Below are 17,658 nucleotides of genomic sequence, written 5' to 3' on the forward strand. Positions count from 1 at the left end.
AGAATAATGAGAAAAAAATAATCACTCACGCAAACCATTTCATAATATATATCAACGCATTTGTGATCAGTTTATGCATCATCTTTTTTGGGGGGTTTATATCATGACAAAAATGTGGCCCGTCGCTGGAACACGGTAAAGCCACAAATTTGACCCGTCGCTGCTACCGGGTTAAGGACACCATACAGAAAAACACTCCTATGCTTCAAAGATCATAAGTGTTTCCGGTGGGTACCAGAAGGGTTTGTTTCCCCTCCGAAGGATTGGTCTGGACTCTTTCCTCTAAATTCCGATACAAACTAAGTATGTGATTGCGGCCGCCTTCAAAGTATAGTTCAGGCCAGTATGACGGCCGATAAGCTCTTTTTTCGTCTTCTTCAGTACAATGTTTATTTATTTTTATTTTTTACAACAAAGGAGACAGCTCAAGGGCACAAAAAAAGGAAACAATAATATAAAAAAAAGCCCGCTACTCGCTGCTCCTAAAAAGAATCAAAAGAGGTGGCCGAAAGAGGGGTCAGTTATTATGTGTTGCTGTTTTTGCTTGATTTCGGTATCCGTATTTTTCATTATTATTATTTTATCATGTTATTTTTTTCTAGTATTTAATGTTCTTTGTTTGAGTTTCATATTAGAGGTGTCCTGTTTAGTTTTGGCTGTTACCTTTGGGCGTATTATCATGTGTCTATCTAACTAGTCCTCCTTTGCCGCCCTGAATGCACGTATCGTCTTTTTGTAACTCCCCTTTCATCGTCTTGACCGACACTGACACGCGTTGAGGGTGACGGGGGGAGGAGGGAAGGGAAGTGAATAAGGGGACAGGGGGAGGAAGGGAACATGCTGGAAGAAGAGGAGGTGGAGGAGGATGAGCAAAAGACGAAGATATAGATAATGATAATGATGACGATGAAGTAGATTTAGTAAAAGAACAAAACAAGAACAAGAAGAAAAAGATGATTACGAGGAGGAGGAGGGGAAGGAGGAAGGTAAGAAGAGAGGAGAGAAAGAAAAGGATGAGGACGATGAAGACGACTAGAGGAGAAGGAGGAGGAGGAGGAGGAGGAGGAGGAAGAGCGACAGGTTACTTGAAGGCTTCCTTGTTACAGGTGATGCCGGGAGTAATTACCGAAAGAGATGCCCCAGGCCGACCCCCAGGCGCTCTTGTCCCTCCCTCTTTCCTTCCTTCCTTCCTTCCAAAATCCTTCTTTTCTTCCTTATTTTCTTTACTTCCTAATCTTCTTCAGTTCTGCCTTCTTTGCATCTTTCCTTCATTCATTTATTCATTTTTTTCAGTTCTGCATGTTCTGAAGTGTTTGCGTGATTGGCACCTCCCCCGACTGGCTCAGCGGAGGGTGACACGCGGGTCGTTCCTCACAAACTAAGCACATAATCCTCTTTTAATTCTTATCAGTGTGCTGCCGGGTAAAAAGTAACACACAAGATCGCATCATAAGACATTTCGGCGCCCAGGAACACATACTTGACAAGGCTTTCGTAGAAGTTGTGTGCATTTCCAAGAGTAGTTTTATGACCCTGGTGGTAGTTTGACCCTTCCTCTGAACCATGAAACTGAAGAAACACTCATAAGAACCCGACTGACCCCCTCTTTGACCTTTACAATTAGCTGATATGAAAAGCAAAAGTATCTTACAGTACCAACCACAGTATCCTTATTCCACGTAAACTAAACTCGGGTAGGTCCTGAAGACTAATAGAGTTCAGGAGTATGCGTCCGGTTCTACTACTGTTATTTCCCCGGGGCGAGGGTCCGGTCGGCCGCTTTCCAATGGAGTCCGATAAAAACTACTTGATTGAACGCCAGCTGCCATCTTCATAGTAAAATTTTGGGCGATACAGCGGGCCATGTGCGGAATACGATGGTTGTTATTATTTTTTTTCATTACCTGCTTCGTTTTGTCACATGATAACGGAGAGAGAGAGAGAGAGACATAACATTTAACTTTTAATTCTCTCTCTCTCTCTCTCTCTCTCTCTCTCTCTCTCTCTCTCTCTCTCTCTCTCTCTCATCACACACACACACACACACACACACACACACACACACACACACACGAAGAGATAGATGGATAAATGTAAATATATAGATAAATAAAGATATTGAGTAAAAAAGTGTGTGTTTGTGCATGTGTTTGTGTGTGTGTGTGGGTGTGTGTGTGTGTGTGTGTGTACCTGAGGCCAGCATCATGGGGAAGGGCTGAGCGTTGGCCAAAATCTGCAATGCGACATTCATTGCTACGCGCGCGCGCACACACACATGCACACAGTCACACACACACACACACACACACACACACACACACACACACACACACACACACACACACTGACTAACACACGCACAAACATTCACACAGACACATACAGACAGACACAGACGTTTCTTGTCATCTTATTCTTTTGTTGATGCTGAGGAATTCTTTTACGTTCTTTGCTGGAGTCTTGTTATTGCCCGCCTCTGTGCAGCGGGGACGACGGCAATGCTTTCGTCTGTGTCTGTTTGTGTCTGTCTGTCCCTTTATCTGTCTATCTCTTCGTGTGCTTGTCTGAGTCTGTCCTTCCCTTTGTGTCTCTGTCTGTCTCTCTGCCTATCTGTCCGTCTTTTTCGCTGTCTCTCTCTCTGTTAGTCTCTCAGTCACCCGAAATATCCACAAAATTGATTGATATATAGATTGATTGAGTTGAAGTGGGATTGTGTGATCCTGGGTTGGGTTAGATTGGGTTACTTTGAATAAGGTTGAGTTGGGTTATAATGGGTTTGATTCCTTATATTCAGTACCCCAAGGAAGGTTTCTACATCTATATCATTTGACCTTTTTCTTTAATTCCCTTTCTTTCTTGTTTTTTCCTCCTCCTCTGTATCTCTTTCCATGTTTTGCCTCTCTCCCGTCTTCCCTCCTGCCGCCCTTCCTTCCCTTTTAACTCCTTCCTTCCTTCCTTCCTTCCTCTTGCCTTCCTTCCCTCGCCATTCATACGTCCTTGCACTTTTTTTCTCTCTTCCCTCATTTTGCTTCCCTCATACATTTTCATTTTCCATTCGTTCCTCTCCTGCCTCCTTCCTTCCTTTCCCTCCCTCCCTCTCTACCTACCTTCCTTCCTTCCTTCCCTTCTTCCATTTCTTCCTCCTTATCTCCCTTCCTTCCCTTCCCCAATCATCCCCCGTTTTCCCCTTCCTTATTTCTTCACTCCCTTCCTTACTCTCCTCCTTCCTGAGCTCCCTTCCTTCTCTTTCTCATTCCCTTCCTTCCTTCTCTTTCTTCTTCTCTCCCTTCATTTTCCTCCTTCCCTCCCTTTCACCCCTTCCTCACTCCCTTACTCCTTCCCTCCCTTCTTCCATGCCTCTGTGGAGTCTTATATTCTCTTTTACTCTCTTTTATCGTTCTCTCTCTCTCTTCTGTCTTCTGTCTTCTCTCCCTCTTTCTCTCTTCTCTCCTCCTTGCACGTCACCGCGTTAAACATCTGTACAAACACTGGAGACAAACGATGTGACATAACGATCACCTCAACTGCTTCCCTCCTCCTCTTCTTCCTCCTCCTCCTCCTCCTCTTCCTCATCCTTGTCCGCTTTCTGTCTTCCTCCCTTCCTTCCTTCTTTCCGTCTTCCTCCTCTCCTCCTCCTCCTCCTTCTCTGTCATCTGGCATTTCATCTTTCCCCTTTACTCTTTCCCACGCCTCTATCCCCCCCCCCCCCTGTTTGTGTGTTTGTTGGTGCGTTTCTCTCTCTCTCTCTCTCTCTCTCTCTCTCTCTCTCTCTCTCTCTCTCTCTCTCTCTCTCTCTCTCTCTCTCTCTCTCTCTCTCTCTCTCTCTCTCTCTCTCTCTCTCTCTCTCTCTCTCTCTCTCTCTCTCTCTCTCTCTCTCTCTCTCTCTCTCTCTCTCTCTCTCTCTCTCTCTCTCTCTCTCTCTCTCTCTCTCTCTCTCTCTCTCTCTCTCTCTCTTCAACACCTTGCTCCCCTCATCCAAATATTCTCTTTTTCCTTTCTTCTTTCCTTCCCCTCTTCCTCCTCCTCCTCCTCCTCCTCCTCCTCCTCCTCCTCCTCACTTTTCATCTCCTCCGTTTTGACTGCAAGTGGATCGGGTGACGTTTTTTTAAAGAGAGAGAGAGAGAGAGAGAGAGAGAGAGAGAGAGAGAGAGAGAGAGAGAGAGAGAGAGAGAGAGTACCACTTCCGGGAATCAGAGGACACCTTAAAATAAAAATAAAAAGATGCCGTTCGATACATTATATTACGAGTTGTTGTTGTTTTTTTTCATTCATTTTCAAACTCGTATATTTTTTTTCCTAAGAATTGCATATTTATCCCAAAAAGAAAATATGGCTGCCGTTGTTGTTATTGCTGTTGTTGTCGTTGTTTTTGTTGTTGTTGTTGTTGTTGTTGTTGTTGTTGTTGTTGTTGTTGTTGTTGTTGTTGTTGTTGTTGTTGTTGTGCCCAAAAATAATGAACAGAAAACGAAGGACAGCAAAACCAATTATTTCTCATTAGTGACTTACTGCCTCCCTACCCTCATTCTCTCTCTCTCTCTCTCTCTCTCTCTCTCTCTCTCTCTCTCTCTCTCTCTCTCTCTCTCTCTCTCTCTCTCTCTCTCTCTCTCTCTCTCTCTCTCTCTCTCTCTCTCTCTCTCTCTCTCTCTCTCTCTCTCTCTCTCTCTCTCACTCTCTCTCTCTCTCTCTCTCTCTCTCTCTCTCTCTCTCTCTCTCTCTCTCTCTCTCTCTCTCTCTCTCTCTCTCTGAGAGAGAGAGAGAGAGAGAGAGAGAGAGAGAGAGAGAGAGAGAGAGAGGGGGGGGGGGGGTGATGGTAGAAATCGGTAAAGGAAACGTAAGAGGGAGTATTAGGAGATGGAGAGAGACGAGAGACGAAGGAATAAGTTTGAGGAAGGAAGAGAAAGAGAAGAAAAATGGAAGGAATACAAAATAAAGGTAGAGGAAGAGAGAAAAGATGGAAGGATGTAGGGTGGAGAGAAGGAAAAGAGGCAAACGTGAAGGGAGGCTTAGAAGGAGAGAGTAAGGGAGAGGAGAGGACGGAGGGAGAGAGAGGCGGAAGGAGAGGAGATAGAAAGGAGAGAGAGTGAGGGAGGAGGGAAAGGAGGAAGGGAGGAAACAGGGAGCGAAAGTCAAGGGGCCACACCCTCACATCACTGCTTGAAGGTGCCTGCCCCGCCCTGTGCCGCCCCACCCCGCCCCGCCCCGCCCCGCCCAGCCCCGCCACGATCCGCCCTTCGCTGGGATGGCCTGTAGTAAAGGGGTGGTGGTGATACTCGAAGTTGTAGTAGTTGGAGTTGTTATTGTGGTGGTGGTAGTAGTAGTAGTAGTAGTGGTAGTAGTAGTAGTAGTGGTAGGAGTAGTAGTAGTAGTAGTAGTAGTAGTAGGAGGAGGAGGAGAAGAATGAAAAGAATTGTATTTGTAACAGTAGTAGTTAGTGTTGTTGTTGTTGTTGTTGTTGTTGTTGTTGTTGTTGCTGTTGCTGTTGTTGTTGTTGTTTTTGTTGTTTTTATTGTATTTATCAGCAGCAACAGTAACACAATTAGCATTAGTGATATATACAACAACAATAGGAAGAGCAAAGGCAATAGTTGCAGTAGCGATATCAACAACAACAACAAACAACAACAACAACAACAACAACAACAACAACAACAACAACAACAACAACAACAACAGCACTAGCAAACAGTACCCGCCGCGCCCCGCCAGCCAGGCACCAGCAGCTCTACTAAATCTAATTAAAATTTTCAGTAACTACACAATTTTATACATCCAAATGAGTTAATCGAGTTTTTCCTTTTTTTTCACGGCGCCGCTCTCTTTTGAAGTGCATACTAATTGGATTATAATAAGTCATACAGCCTAAAAAAAATAAGTGAACATAGGCGACTAACTAACTTACTAAACGACTTGATTATTTTTATTTATACTTTACTCGATTATTTTCTTTATTTATAGTTCACTTGATTATTTTTATTTATTTACTCGATTATTTTCTTTATTTATAGTTCACTTGATTATTTTTATTTATTTACTCGATTATTTTCTTTATTTTTAGTTCACTTGATTATTTTTATTTATTTACTCGATTATTTTCTTTATTTATAGTTCACTTGATTATTTTTATTTATTTACTCGATTATTTTCTTTATTTATAGTTCACTTGATTATTTTTGCCGTTACTTTTTTATTATTATTTTCACTGTTACTCTATTCTTTTATTTTTTATTGGTTCATTATTTTTTGGCTAATTCATTATTTTTATTGTCTCTCTACTTCATTATTTTCATTGTTACTTTTTGTTATTAATGTTCCTCGTGACTCAATATAACTGTGATGGTATTCGGTTCCATGTTATACCCAGTCAGTTATATTCGACTCCAAGGCTGATGATATTTGATCCCCTGTTGTTTGCCCTATTTCAGTATTATCTTCCTTATTTATCTATTATAGTCTTTTTGTCTTCATTTGCCTGTTTGTTTTCATTCAGTTATTCGATTCTTAGGTTGATGATATTTGATTCCCTGTTGTTTGCCCTATTTCAGTATTATCTTCCTTATTTATCTATTAGTCTTTTTGTTTCATTTGCCTGTTTGTTTTCATTCAGTTATTCGATTCTTAAGTTGATGATATTTAATTCCTTGTTGTATTCCCTATTTCAGTATTATCTTCTTAATTTTTTTATCTATTATATTCTTTTTGTCTTCATTCGTTACCCCACTCCAAAGCTGTCATACCCTATTTCATATCTTCTTTAGCTTTTGTTACTTTATTCTTGCCCTTTTTTTTTTGCTATTCACCTCCAACGTTGGTAATATTTAATGTCTCTTTATATCCTATTTTATTATTATCTTTTACCTTCTATTATATTCTGTTACCTCTTTGTTTTCATTTGTTACGAGACCCCGAAGCCCTTATGCCCTATTTCATGTATTTTCTAATTTTTCTTTAACTTATTGTCGCCTTTTTGTGTTTTATTTGTCGCCTGAGTCTTAGTTTCGAGGTAGATTATCATTTCCAACTCGCTAATGTTTCCCTTCAGTCCATTCGATTCTCTGTTCTAAAGCTGTTATACTCTATTTAATTTATTGTTGCCTTTTAGTATTTTTATTTGTCGTTCGAGTCATAATTTGGATGTAGATTATCATTTCCCAACTCTCTAATGTTCCCCTTCAGTCCATTCGATTCTCTGTTCTAAAGCTGTTATACTCTATTTCATGTATTTTCTAACTTTTCTTTAATTTATTGTCGCCTTTTGGTATTTTTATTTGTCGTTCGAGTCATAATTTGGATGTAGATTATCATTTCCCAACTCTCTAATGTTCCCCTTCAGTCCATTCGATTCTCTATTCTAAACCTGTTGTACGCTCTTCCATATATTCGTTCACTTTTTATTAATTTATTGTTGCCTTTTTGTATTTTTACTTATCACCTGAGTCTTAGTTTGGACGTAGATTATCATTTCCCAACTCGCTAATGTTCCCCTTCAGCCCATCGCGCGTCGTCGAGTGGTCCTGCTTTCGTTATTATTTGCTCATTCGTTATTTACTCCTGTTTGCCGCCCGTCATCAGCTGTGTTTGTCTTACCAGTGTTTTACGTGCACACACACACACACACACACACACACACACGTCCAAAAACTGATGTATGGAGTGTTTTACCGAATGAAATAGTGTTTGTAAAAGTTGACTAGATGAGTTTAAGAACATGTTTGATAAGTTGTTGAGAATTTCGAGACATAATGAGGTCGAGTGAATGCAAATAGGTGAGGAAAAGTAGGTAATAACACACACACACACACACACACACACACACACACACACACACACACACACACACGGAGAGAGGGAGACTGAACCAAAGCAGAATATCCTACAATAACCAGATGCGTTATGCAGATGAGAGACCCCACGAAGCTGAAAATCAATACCCTCCTCCTCCTCCTCCTCTTCCTCCTCCTCCTCCTCCTCCCATTGAGCCCAGGTGAAGGGAAGCCTCAGTTGTGGAGGTGAACCAAAGGTGAGCTCTGAATGAATACTGTGAACTGACTTTTCCTTTTTTTTTTCCTTTTTTTCTCATTTCCGCGTTACAATAGAGCAAGGAAAAAAGTAGTTAATCAGGACCGGATGACAGAATGAGGAGGGGAAAAGGGGAGGATGGAGGGAGGAGGAAGAGGAGGAGGAGGAGAATAAAAGGTCCATAAAAGGAAGAAGACGAAGAGGAACAGCACTAGAAGAGAGAGAGAGAGAGAGAGAGAGAGAGAGAGTACTCGGTTGAAAAACAGAAAAAAATCAAAAACAAAAACAACCCCGAAAAAAGAGGATGAGGAAGAGGAGGAGGAGGAGGAGGAGGAGGAGGAGGAGGAGGAGGAAGATAAAGGATAAAAAAAATGGATGGAGTTGAGTTTGAGGAATGGTTTGTCTGTTCAGCCTATTTATGTGATAAGTGGGAGGTGTCCGTTGCTAGGCTTGACGCTGAGAGGTGGAGGAGGAGGAGGAGGAGGAGGAGAGAAGAGGAGCTTGGGAGGAGGAGAGGAGGAGTGCTGAGTGTGTGATAGGCTGAAGCTTACTCGTGTTGTTGTTTTCTTTGTTTGTCTTTCCTGAGGCTGCTTTGAAAGAGGAGAAGGAGGAGGAGGATGCAAGAGAACTAAGTGCTTCTCTTCTCTATCTCTTTCTGTCTCTTTCTCTTCGTGGTTTAACTGCAGTGGTGATGTGAGGAGAAGAAAGAGAGAATGTTTAGTGTACCTTTGTTTTTTTATTTGTCTCTTAGTGGTGGTGGGGAGTAAGCCAAGAGGTGGTAGTGATGGTGGTGGTGGTGGTGGTGATGGTGGTAGTGGTGGTGGTGGTGGCGGCTCATCTCCCTCGTGTGGTCTTTATACCCTCTGTGATGCTCTGGATGCTGGGAGGGTAAAGGAGAGAGATGGTGTCAGATGCTCCCCTTGTCAACCACCTTCCAATGTATAAAAACTCTCCTACTCGTCTTCTTCGTGTCTTAATGGTCTCGTTGGAAAGAACTTGAGAGGACATTTAGTGTATTCATTTCGTCTTTACTCCACGTTGCAGCTCAGTGTTATAGCGAAGAAAACGGTTTGGTACGTGAGGGAAATTATCTGGTATGCCATTTAGCGGTGAATCGGTGAGGTTATGAAGGTTTGAGAGGCTGGGTATGGGTGGGTTAGTATCTTGTGGTGATGGGTAAGAGTGGGTTGTAAGGAGGGATGGGGCAGGGTGGGTTTGGGTTAGGTTGAAGTGATGCTGGGTTAGGTTGAGGTTGTTAAGGTCTCAGAAGATGGGTATTGGTGGGTTCGTGTCTCGTGGTGATGGGTAAGAGTGGGTTGTAAGGAGGGATGGGTCAGGGTGGGTTTGGGTTAGGTTGAGGTTGTTAAGGTCTCAGAAGATGGGTATTGGTGGGTTAGTGTCTTGTGGTATGGGTTTGTGGGTTCAAGGAATGGGTGGATCAGGGGTTCAATTAAGATGGGTTAGGTTGAAGTTTTGATTGTGGGTCAGAGTAAGGTTATGGAGTTTTGAGAGGTTGAGTATTAGTGGGTTAGTATCTTGTTGTAGTGATGGGTAATAGTGAGTTGTAGAGATGAATGGATCAGGTTAGATTAAATAAGTTTAGTTGAGGTGGTGATGATGGGAGGTTAGGTGAGGTTACAGAGGATTGAAGATTAAGGACTGAAACGGATTAGTGTCTTGTGGTGCGGGACAGAGTGGGTTCTAGGGTGCAGTAAAATGGGTTTGGCTTATTCGACTTAATACCATCACTAAGGTTTAAGAGGGCTGGAGGACATGAGCAGATTCAAAGCTACATTATCTTCCTGTCCACCCTCTGCAGCATGTAATTCAGGTCGAGATTAGTAAGTTGTTTATGGAAGGGATGAGGTCTTGAGTGACATGCTTTCCTCTCCCTCCTTCCTTCTTCCTTTCATCGTCCTCCCTCTCCTCTCTTCCTCCCATATTCGTCCTTGCATTATATTTTTTTCCTCTTCCCTTCCTCCTTCTAATCTCCACTTACTTCTAATCCCTTCCATTCTCATCCCTCACTCTCCTCCTTCCCTCTTTTACCCTCTCCGTTTTATCCTCTCTCCTATGTTTGCTTCTCTTCTTTCCTCCGTCCCTACCCCACCCCACCCTGTCACCTCCTACTCCTCTACTTCGCTTCCTTCCCCGCCGGCAGGAAAGCATGATAGTGATTTCTTAAGTCAAATTACCATGACTTTGGCTGTAACATTCAATGGAGGAGAAGGAGAAGGACGAAGAGGAGGAGGAGACGGAGACCGAGGACGTGGAGGAGGAGGAGGTGGGCGAATAGAAGCAGGAGAAGGTTGAGGAAAGGTAGAAGAAACGTAAGAGGAGAGAATCAGGTAGCTTGGAGGTTAACGAGGTCACCTGTCTTAGTATGCTACGCCTTTCTACAAGTTCTGACTACATGCATGAGAGTACGACAGCAGCAGGAGGAGGAGGAGGAGAAGTAGAAGATGGAGGAGGAGGAGGAGGAGGAGGAAGACTTGGGTAGAAAAAGATTAGAAGGGAACAGGTGAAACAAGAAGCAGGTGCAGAGAATACCTTTGACACACACACACACACACACACACACACACACACACACACACACACACACACACACACACACACACACACACACACACACACACACACACACACACACACACACACACACACACACACACACACACACACACACACACACACACACACACACACACACACACACACACACACACACTCACACGATACCCTTACCCCAGATTTCCCTTAAAGTCAAAGTTGTTTTTGGAAATGTGAGTCGGCCGCGATGAGATGAATCCATAAAGAGGGGCATTCGTTCGTCTCTGTAGGCCTCGTGTGGGTGAGTGTGTGTGTGTGTGTGTGTGTGTGTGTGTGTGTTTACTCACTAATTCATCGCCTCAGAAATAAATATCGCACTCTCTGTCATTATGTTATTTAGGAACGTTTTTTATCGCTGCAAAAATACTGAATTAACTTTTTTGTATATACGGAACAACATGACAAAGCCTCGTACATTACCTAAGGTTTTTTTTTTATATACAGGTGAAGTAAATATACCTGTACTTAACTTACCTAACAAACCACATTCCTTTTTTCTTATCCAAACTAAATTAAATCGGTTTTATACATAAGGAACAACGTGATAAAGTTTCTTACATTACCTTGGGCTTTCTGTACAGGTGAAAGTAGTTACCTGCATTCAACTAACCTAACAAACAATATTCATTTTTATTATCTAAACTAAATCACTCGGTTTTGTACAAGAAATAACGTAATAAAGCTTCGTACATTACCTAAGGCTTAGTTTACAAGTATTCAGTTAACATAGCAAACAATATTCCTTTTATATCTCAACTATGCTTCTTCTGCTTCTCCTCCTCCTGTCTGAACGTGAGCCGCCGGGAACAAAAAACCTATTACTCAACTTCTGTCCCTGTTTTGGGTGGGCTCGGGAAACGAAATCTCTCCTTTTTTTTCCCTCTGATGCTAAAGATATGTCGGTTATTTTGTATTCTGATTTATGCCTGCGGGGCCATTTGTATTCTGCTCCTTGGGATGAGAAATGTTTGTGTTTTTCCATTGTTTTGGAGGGAGGGGAGGCAAGGATGGGATGGGAAGGAAGGGAGGGAGAGGGCGAAAGATGCTGCTGGGGCACACACGAAGGAGGAGGAGGGGGGGATAGAAAGGTCAGAGGTTAAGTAGAGGTCAGGGATGCCAAAGAAGGATATAGGCGAGGGAGGAAGAGAGAGGCTGAAGGATGATGAAGGGTCACAAAAGAAGGAAGAAGAAAAGAAAGGTAGAAGTTTATATAGAGGTCGAGGATGTTAAAGGACAGGATATGAGGGAGTGAGAGAAGTTGAAGGATGCTGCAGAACACAAAGGGAAGGACAGGTCAGGGTAGGATGAATAGAGATGAGTGCGGGAGAGAGATTCAAGGATGCTGCAGGAAGATGGCGCCACTATAAACACTTGCCTGCGCCATGATGGGCTGGGGACGACTACCATCCAGGACCCTCAAGCAAGCCTACCGGCGCAATAGGCGTAGACGTAAAAAAAAAAAAAAAAAAAAACGCAGGAAGGCGGGGCAGGATAGTACAGTCAAAGGTCACTTGGAGGTTAGGAATGCCAAGGAAGGATAAGGATACGGTTAGGACACGGGAAGGGCGGGGCAGGACAGGAAGGCTTAAGGTCGCCTGTAGGTCAGATGCTAAAGCGCCTCCTTGCTCTCGTTCCAGGTCAGATGTTCCTGATCGACCGCTTCCTGGGCAACACCTTCCTCACGTTCGGCCTCGACGTGATCAAGTTCATGGAGGACGACCAGGAGGTGCGCATCGACCCCATGATCTTCGTGTTCCCGCGCATGACCAAGTGCTCGTTCAGCAAGTTCGGCACGTCGGGGGAGCTGGAGCGCTACGACTCCCTCTGCATCCTGCCCATCAACATCGTCAACGAGAAAATCTACATCTTCCTGTGGTTCTGGTTCCTGCTGCTGGTGTTCCTCACGTTCTTCGTGCTGCTGTACCGACTCATGATCATCCTGAGTCCGAGGATGCGCGCCTACCTCCTGTGTCTCCGCTTCCGTCTCATCAACAAAGAGGTGATCAATACGATAGTGAGGAAGAGTAAGATGGGCGACTGGTTCCTCTTCTACATGCTGGGCCAGAACGTGGACACGCTCATATTCAAGGAAGTGATGCACGAACTGGCCAAGAGGCTCGGCCACGCCTCCAAAGACTTTGGAGAGCCATGAGAACCGCTGTAAATAGCCACACAGGGTGTTTCACCACGAACGTCTGTGATCCTAACGCAAGTAGTTTAAGGTAAGTGTCAACCACCTGTGTTTGTTAATTATTCTCCCTGTCAGTTGTGTGTCGTGTGTTTGTGTGTGTTGTCCGCTGAGTGTGTTGCCCTCGTCTCGTCTCCCTGCCTTCTCCCTTGTGTGTGTGTGTGTGTGTGTGTGTGTGTGTGTGTGTGTGTGTGTCTCGCATGCGTGTCGTCTGAAGTTTCCTGTTATCTGTTTACCTCGTGTCGTCCCGTTTCGGCTCCTTGTTTTCTTTGTGTGTCTGTGTGTGAGTGGCTGTGTTGTGCGCTGCCTATGTATTGTGTTTCTTTGTCTTTTTTTCTCGTGTGTGTGTGTGGGTGTGTGTGTGTGGGTGGGTGTGTGTGGGTGGGTGTGTGTGGGTGTTGTATTTCTTATCTGCAAGTGTTCTGGTGTTGGCGAATGTTATTGTTGGTGTTGCCGCTGTGGTTTTTTTTTATCCTCAAGGTAAGTAAAAGATCACCTGCCGGCCGTCTGATCTCCGGTAATTGTTTCTATTATTTGAGGATTTCGCGACATGTTGTTTGTGTCTCCAGGGTCGTGGGACGCTCGCACCAACACTACCAGCATCACCACCAACACTAACACCAACACTAACAACAACACTAACACTAACACCAACTCTAACAACAACACTAACACTAACATCAACACTAACAACAACACTAACACTAACACCACCACCACCAACACCATTACCTCCACCAACACCACCAACACCACCAACACTAACACCACCACCAACAACAACAACAGCACCAACACCACCCCCAACAACAACAACAAAAACAACAACACTAACATCACCACTACCAACACCATTACCACCACCACCATTACCTCCGACACTAACATCACTCCACCTTCTTAAATGACTCTAAAACTGTCTAAATCTTCCAATAGCGAATCCACAACCCAAAACCTTCCTAATATTCTTCCAATTCATACGTACAATTAAAGGATAGCGTTCTGTCAAAGCTTTCTAATGGCAAACTAGATAAATGTAAAGTAAAATATATGTTAAGTTCTATCAAAGCTTTCCAATAACCGAATAAAAACATGCACTTGTCATATATCACGGTCTATGCTTCGTCTAAAAAAACATAAACCAACCTCTAAACCTCTTAAAACAGCCCAACACCCCAAAGCTTATGTCCGTATCGGGGTCTTTACATATTCAAAACCTATCACATTTCGCTTAAGCTTTCCTGTGGTGGCTAAATATACACTTGATCGGATGGCGCTGACCTTGGCTCGTCCAGACTCAGTTCGGGGAAGATCATGCAGACGAGTACGCAGCGGGAAGGGGCTCGCGTGATGGTGATGGGTTTGTCTATATGGACGCGAGAGTTGCCATGGGACATTCAACTGGGAACAGACTTTTAAACATCGCCGCCGAAGCACACACATTTGACAAGGCTTTCGTAGGAGTTTGGGGCATATCCATTCAGTTTCAATCGCTCAAAAAAAAAAAACGTTGTTATTATTACTAAAAAATTATAAAAACAAAAATGCCAGAAAATTCGAAGCCAAAATCAATGCTATTTTTTGTTTCTTCAGGGGCGTCAAAAGCCATTCAGCCATTCAGTCCATTTTCAACTTTCTAGCGCCATAAGAAGCATTATTATTAGTATTATTGTTATTATTATTAGTAGTAGTAGTAGTAATATTATTATTATTATTATTATTATTATTATTATTATTATTATTATTATTATTATTATTATTATTATTATTATTATTATTATTATTATTATTATTATTATTATTATTATTATTATTATTATTATTATTATTATTATTATTATTATTATTATTATTATTATTATTATTATTATTATTATTACTTTAAAACTCCTATGCTCTTATTTGGTCTCCTATTAAGTATTTTTTTCATTATTTTCTTCATACCAGCAAATAAAACTTTTTACACGCGATAAATATCAACTGTTATAAGGCTTACTATTGAAACTGAACTCTTACTTTACTATATCATGATCTAACGTAGTCACCCCCTCCCCCCCCCCCCCACACACACACACACAGTATTATTTTATCGCATTCCCCCAACCTAAGTTTTTTTTTTTTTTTTTACACTTTTAAGGCCATTCATCATTTTCCTATGGCTTTCCTGTCACACTAACCCCCCCCCCCTTTCCTACCCCTCTTCTTCCCCTCTTTTCCCCTCCCCCATCCCTCACTCATGCTCTTCTTCCCCCTCTCCTCCCCCTCTCTTCCCCTCTCCCCTTCTTCTCCTCTTTCCCGTTCTTTCCATCTCCTCCTATTCCCCTCTCTTTCCCTTCTCCCTCCTTCTCTCTCCCCTTCTTCTTCCTCTCTTTTCCCTTCTTTCCCCTCCTCCAAATCCCCTCTCTCCCCTCTCTCTCCTCTCTTCCCATTTCTTCCCCTCCCTTCCCCTCTCTTCCCCATCCCTTCCTTCCCTTCCTCCACTCTCCCCCGGCACTCAATAGGAAGCACATTTAGTGGGAGTGAAAGAGAAATTTAATAACACGTAAATGAGGCTCAGAAAAAAAGAGAGAGAGGAAGCGGAAGCCCTTCCTCTCGTATTGTGATGGCAGCCCTAACCTGATCAGGCGTCCTACGGCTCCCGACTCGCCCAGGTAAATGGAGAGAGGGACGGGGTAAACAGGTAGACAGAGAGGCAGGTAAGTGGATAGACAGATGAAGTGGATAACGGGATGAGTAGGTTGATAGATAGGTAGATAGAGAGTTGAATACGTAGGTAGAGTAAGTAAATGGATGATTGAATGGGTTGATAGATACAGAAATTGAGAGATGAATGCATATATAGGTAAAGGTGATAGATAGCTTGATATGAAGTAGATAGATAGACGAATTAGTAGATGGATTGATGAATGAGAGAAAGAAGTAGATAGACAGGTAAATGGATGGATAGATAGGTGGATATTTGAATGAGTTGACAGATTGATAGATAAAGAATTGAATTTAGTATAGATAAAAGTGATGGGTAGATAGATAGAAAGATATAGATAAAGAGATATCAGATTCACAGACAGATATATACATGAACTGACAAGGATATAGATAGATACACAGAAAAATAAGTTCAGGTAAAGAAATAAAATGATAGATGTATAAACAGAGGATTGTGTTTGCAGATAGACTGGAGCACAAACATTTCTTTATGATATAGGGGGATAAATAGATAATTGACTAAATAGATTGCTCAATAGATAGACAGGTAAATCATTGGGTAGAAAGGTGATAGACAGGTGCCAGGTACACGTCAATGACAAGCTTGTTTGTTTGTTTGTTTGTTTGTTTTTCATCATCCACCGTGAAGGACATAATTAGTTTTTTCTCTCACCTTTTAACGAAGCTGGTTTTTTCATACAACTGATGACTTTTAAGAAGAATGAGGCGGAAAGATTAAAAAAACGTTCAGTTAGTAAAAAAAACGTTAAACTGTCATTAGCGAAGTTCGTAGAGATGGAAAAAACAAAACGGGAGCATTGACAAACAGACTTACAGACAAACAGACAGACATTACATAGAGAACGGGAGGGAAAAGAGGACGCATAGAAAAAGAAAGATTAAAAGAAGAAAGAAGAGAAACTGAAGCAAGAGATAGATGATGAGATGTATAAATAAAAAAAAGGAATAAGAAGGGACTGGAAGAGGAGACGAATGAAAAGAAGGAGGCAGGAGGAGAAGAAGGAAAAATAAGGCAGAAGTTGAAGAATGTGACGGAGCAGAAAGAGAAGGAGTTAGAAAATGGAAGGACGAGACGAAAAGGGAATAGAAGAGAAAGAAGGAACAGGAAGAGAAAGGATGAAGCAAGGAGAGTAGAAGAATTTAGGAGTAGAAGTAAACGGAGGAGGAGAAGGGAAGGAGGAACAGGAGAACGAGAATGAAAAAAATATATACCATCATTCACGAGGTAATAAAAAGCTCTCGTCATTATTCCGTCTCAGCAGAAAAAAAGAGAGAAATTCATTGTACCAAATCAAAAGAGAAATGACGTGGAAGGTTAAAAGATCAGAAAGAATTAAAAGTGCATTCTTTAATCTATATATTCCAGAGACCCCCAAAAAAATATCCACCGTGCCAAGTGAAGTCTAAAGTCCATATTCTTAAACATTTCAAGGCTTACACACACCCACATTTGATAAGGCTTTCGTAGAGGTTGTGTTAGTATTTCCATGGGTAGTGTTATGCGCCTGGTGATAGTTTGACAAGGCTTCTGCACCAGGAACTTAAAAAACACTCAAGAAAACCCGACTTACTCTCCTTTGTGGGCTTTGGAAATAGCAGTTGTGAGAGCCAAAATCGTCTGAAAATTTGGAATGACTGGATAGCAACATTTTCGCCATGGATAACACCGAGAGGATAAACTAAAAGGAAGAAATATGACAACGTTGGTCTGGGTCATATTTGCGTAGAAAACGAACGCGAAATTCACTTATACTTTGGCTAACACGTGAATAGATAACATGGGACTGGGAATAGGATGAGTTTGGTTAATACTTGTGTGGATTAATAGCTAGGAATTAATACATATACTTGGGTTTGTTTGTGTTTTTATCATATGGTTGACCGGACCGCAATCTTAAAGAAGAGGGTGAATAAAAAATAACTAAACAAAACTAATCTAACTGCTACACTAAAACAATCTAACAACAACAACAACAGCAACAGGGTGGGTCATTCATGCCAGAGAAAGCCAGAAAGAAAGAAAATGAGAGATATAGATAGATAAATAGATAGATAGATAGATAGAGAGAGAGAGAGAGAGAGAGAGAGAGAGAGAGAGAGAGAGAGAGAGAGAG

The 17,658-nt window shown here is 42.3% G+C and overlaps 1 protein-coding gene across 1 annotated transcript in view; it reads left to right on the forward strand.

Moving 5' to 3' along the window:
• The first annotated feature begins 12,084 nt into the window (after positions 1-12,084).
• The window catches only part of LOC126981282 (innexin shaking-B-like), a 39,190-nt gene continuing 33,616 nt past the window's right edge, over positions 12,085-17,658 (forward strand). Inside the window, exon 1 of the mRNA XM_050832183.1 lies at positions 12,085-12,851. Coding sequence (XP_050688140.1) covers positions 12,236-12,781 — 546 coding nt within the window. The 5' untranslated portion in view covers positions 12,085-12,235 and the 3' untranslated portion in view covers positions 12,782-12,851. The remainder of the gene's footprint in view (positions 12,852-17,658) is intronic.

The sequence above is a fragment of the Eriocheir sinensis genome, chromosome 47 (genome assembly GCF_024679095.1).
Source record: "Eriocheir sinensis breed Jianghai 21 chromosome 47, ASM2467909v1, whole genome shotgun sequence".
Taxonomy (NCBI): Eukaryota; Metazoa; Arthropoda; class Malacostraca; order Decapoda; family Varunidae; genus Eriocheir; species Eriocheir sinensis.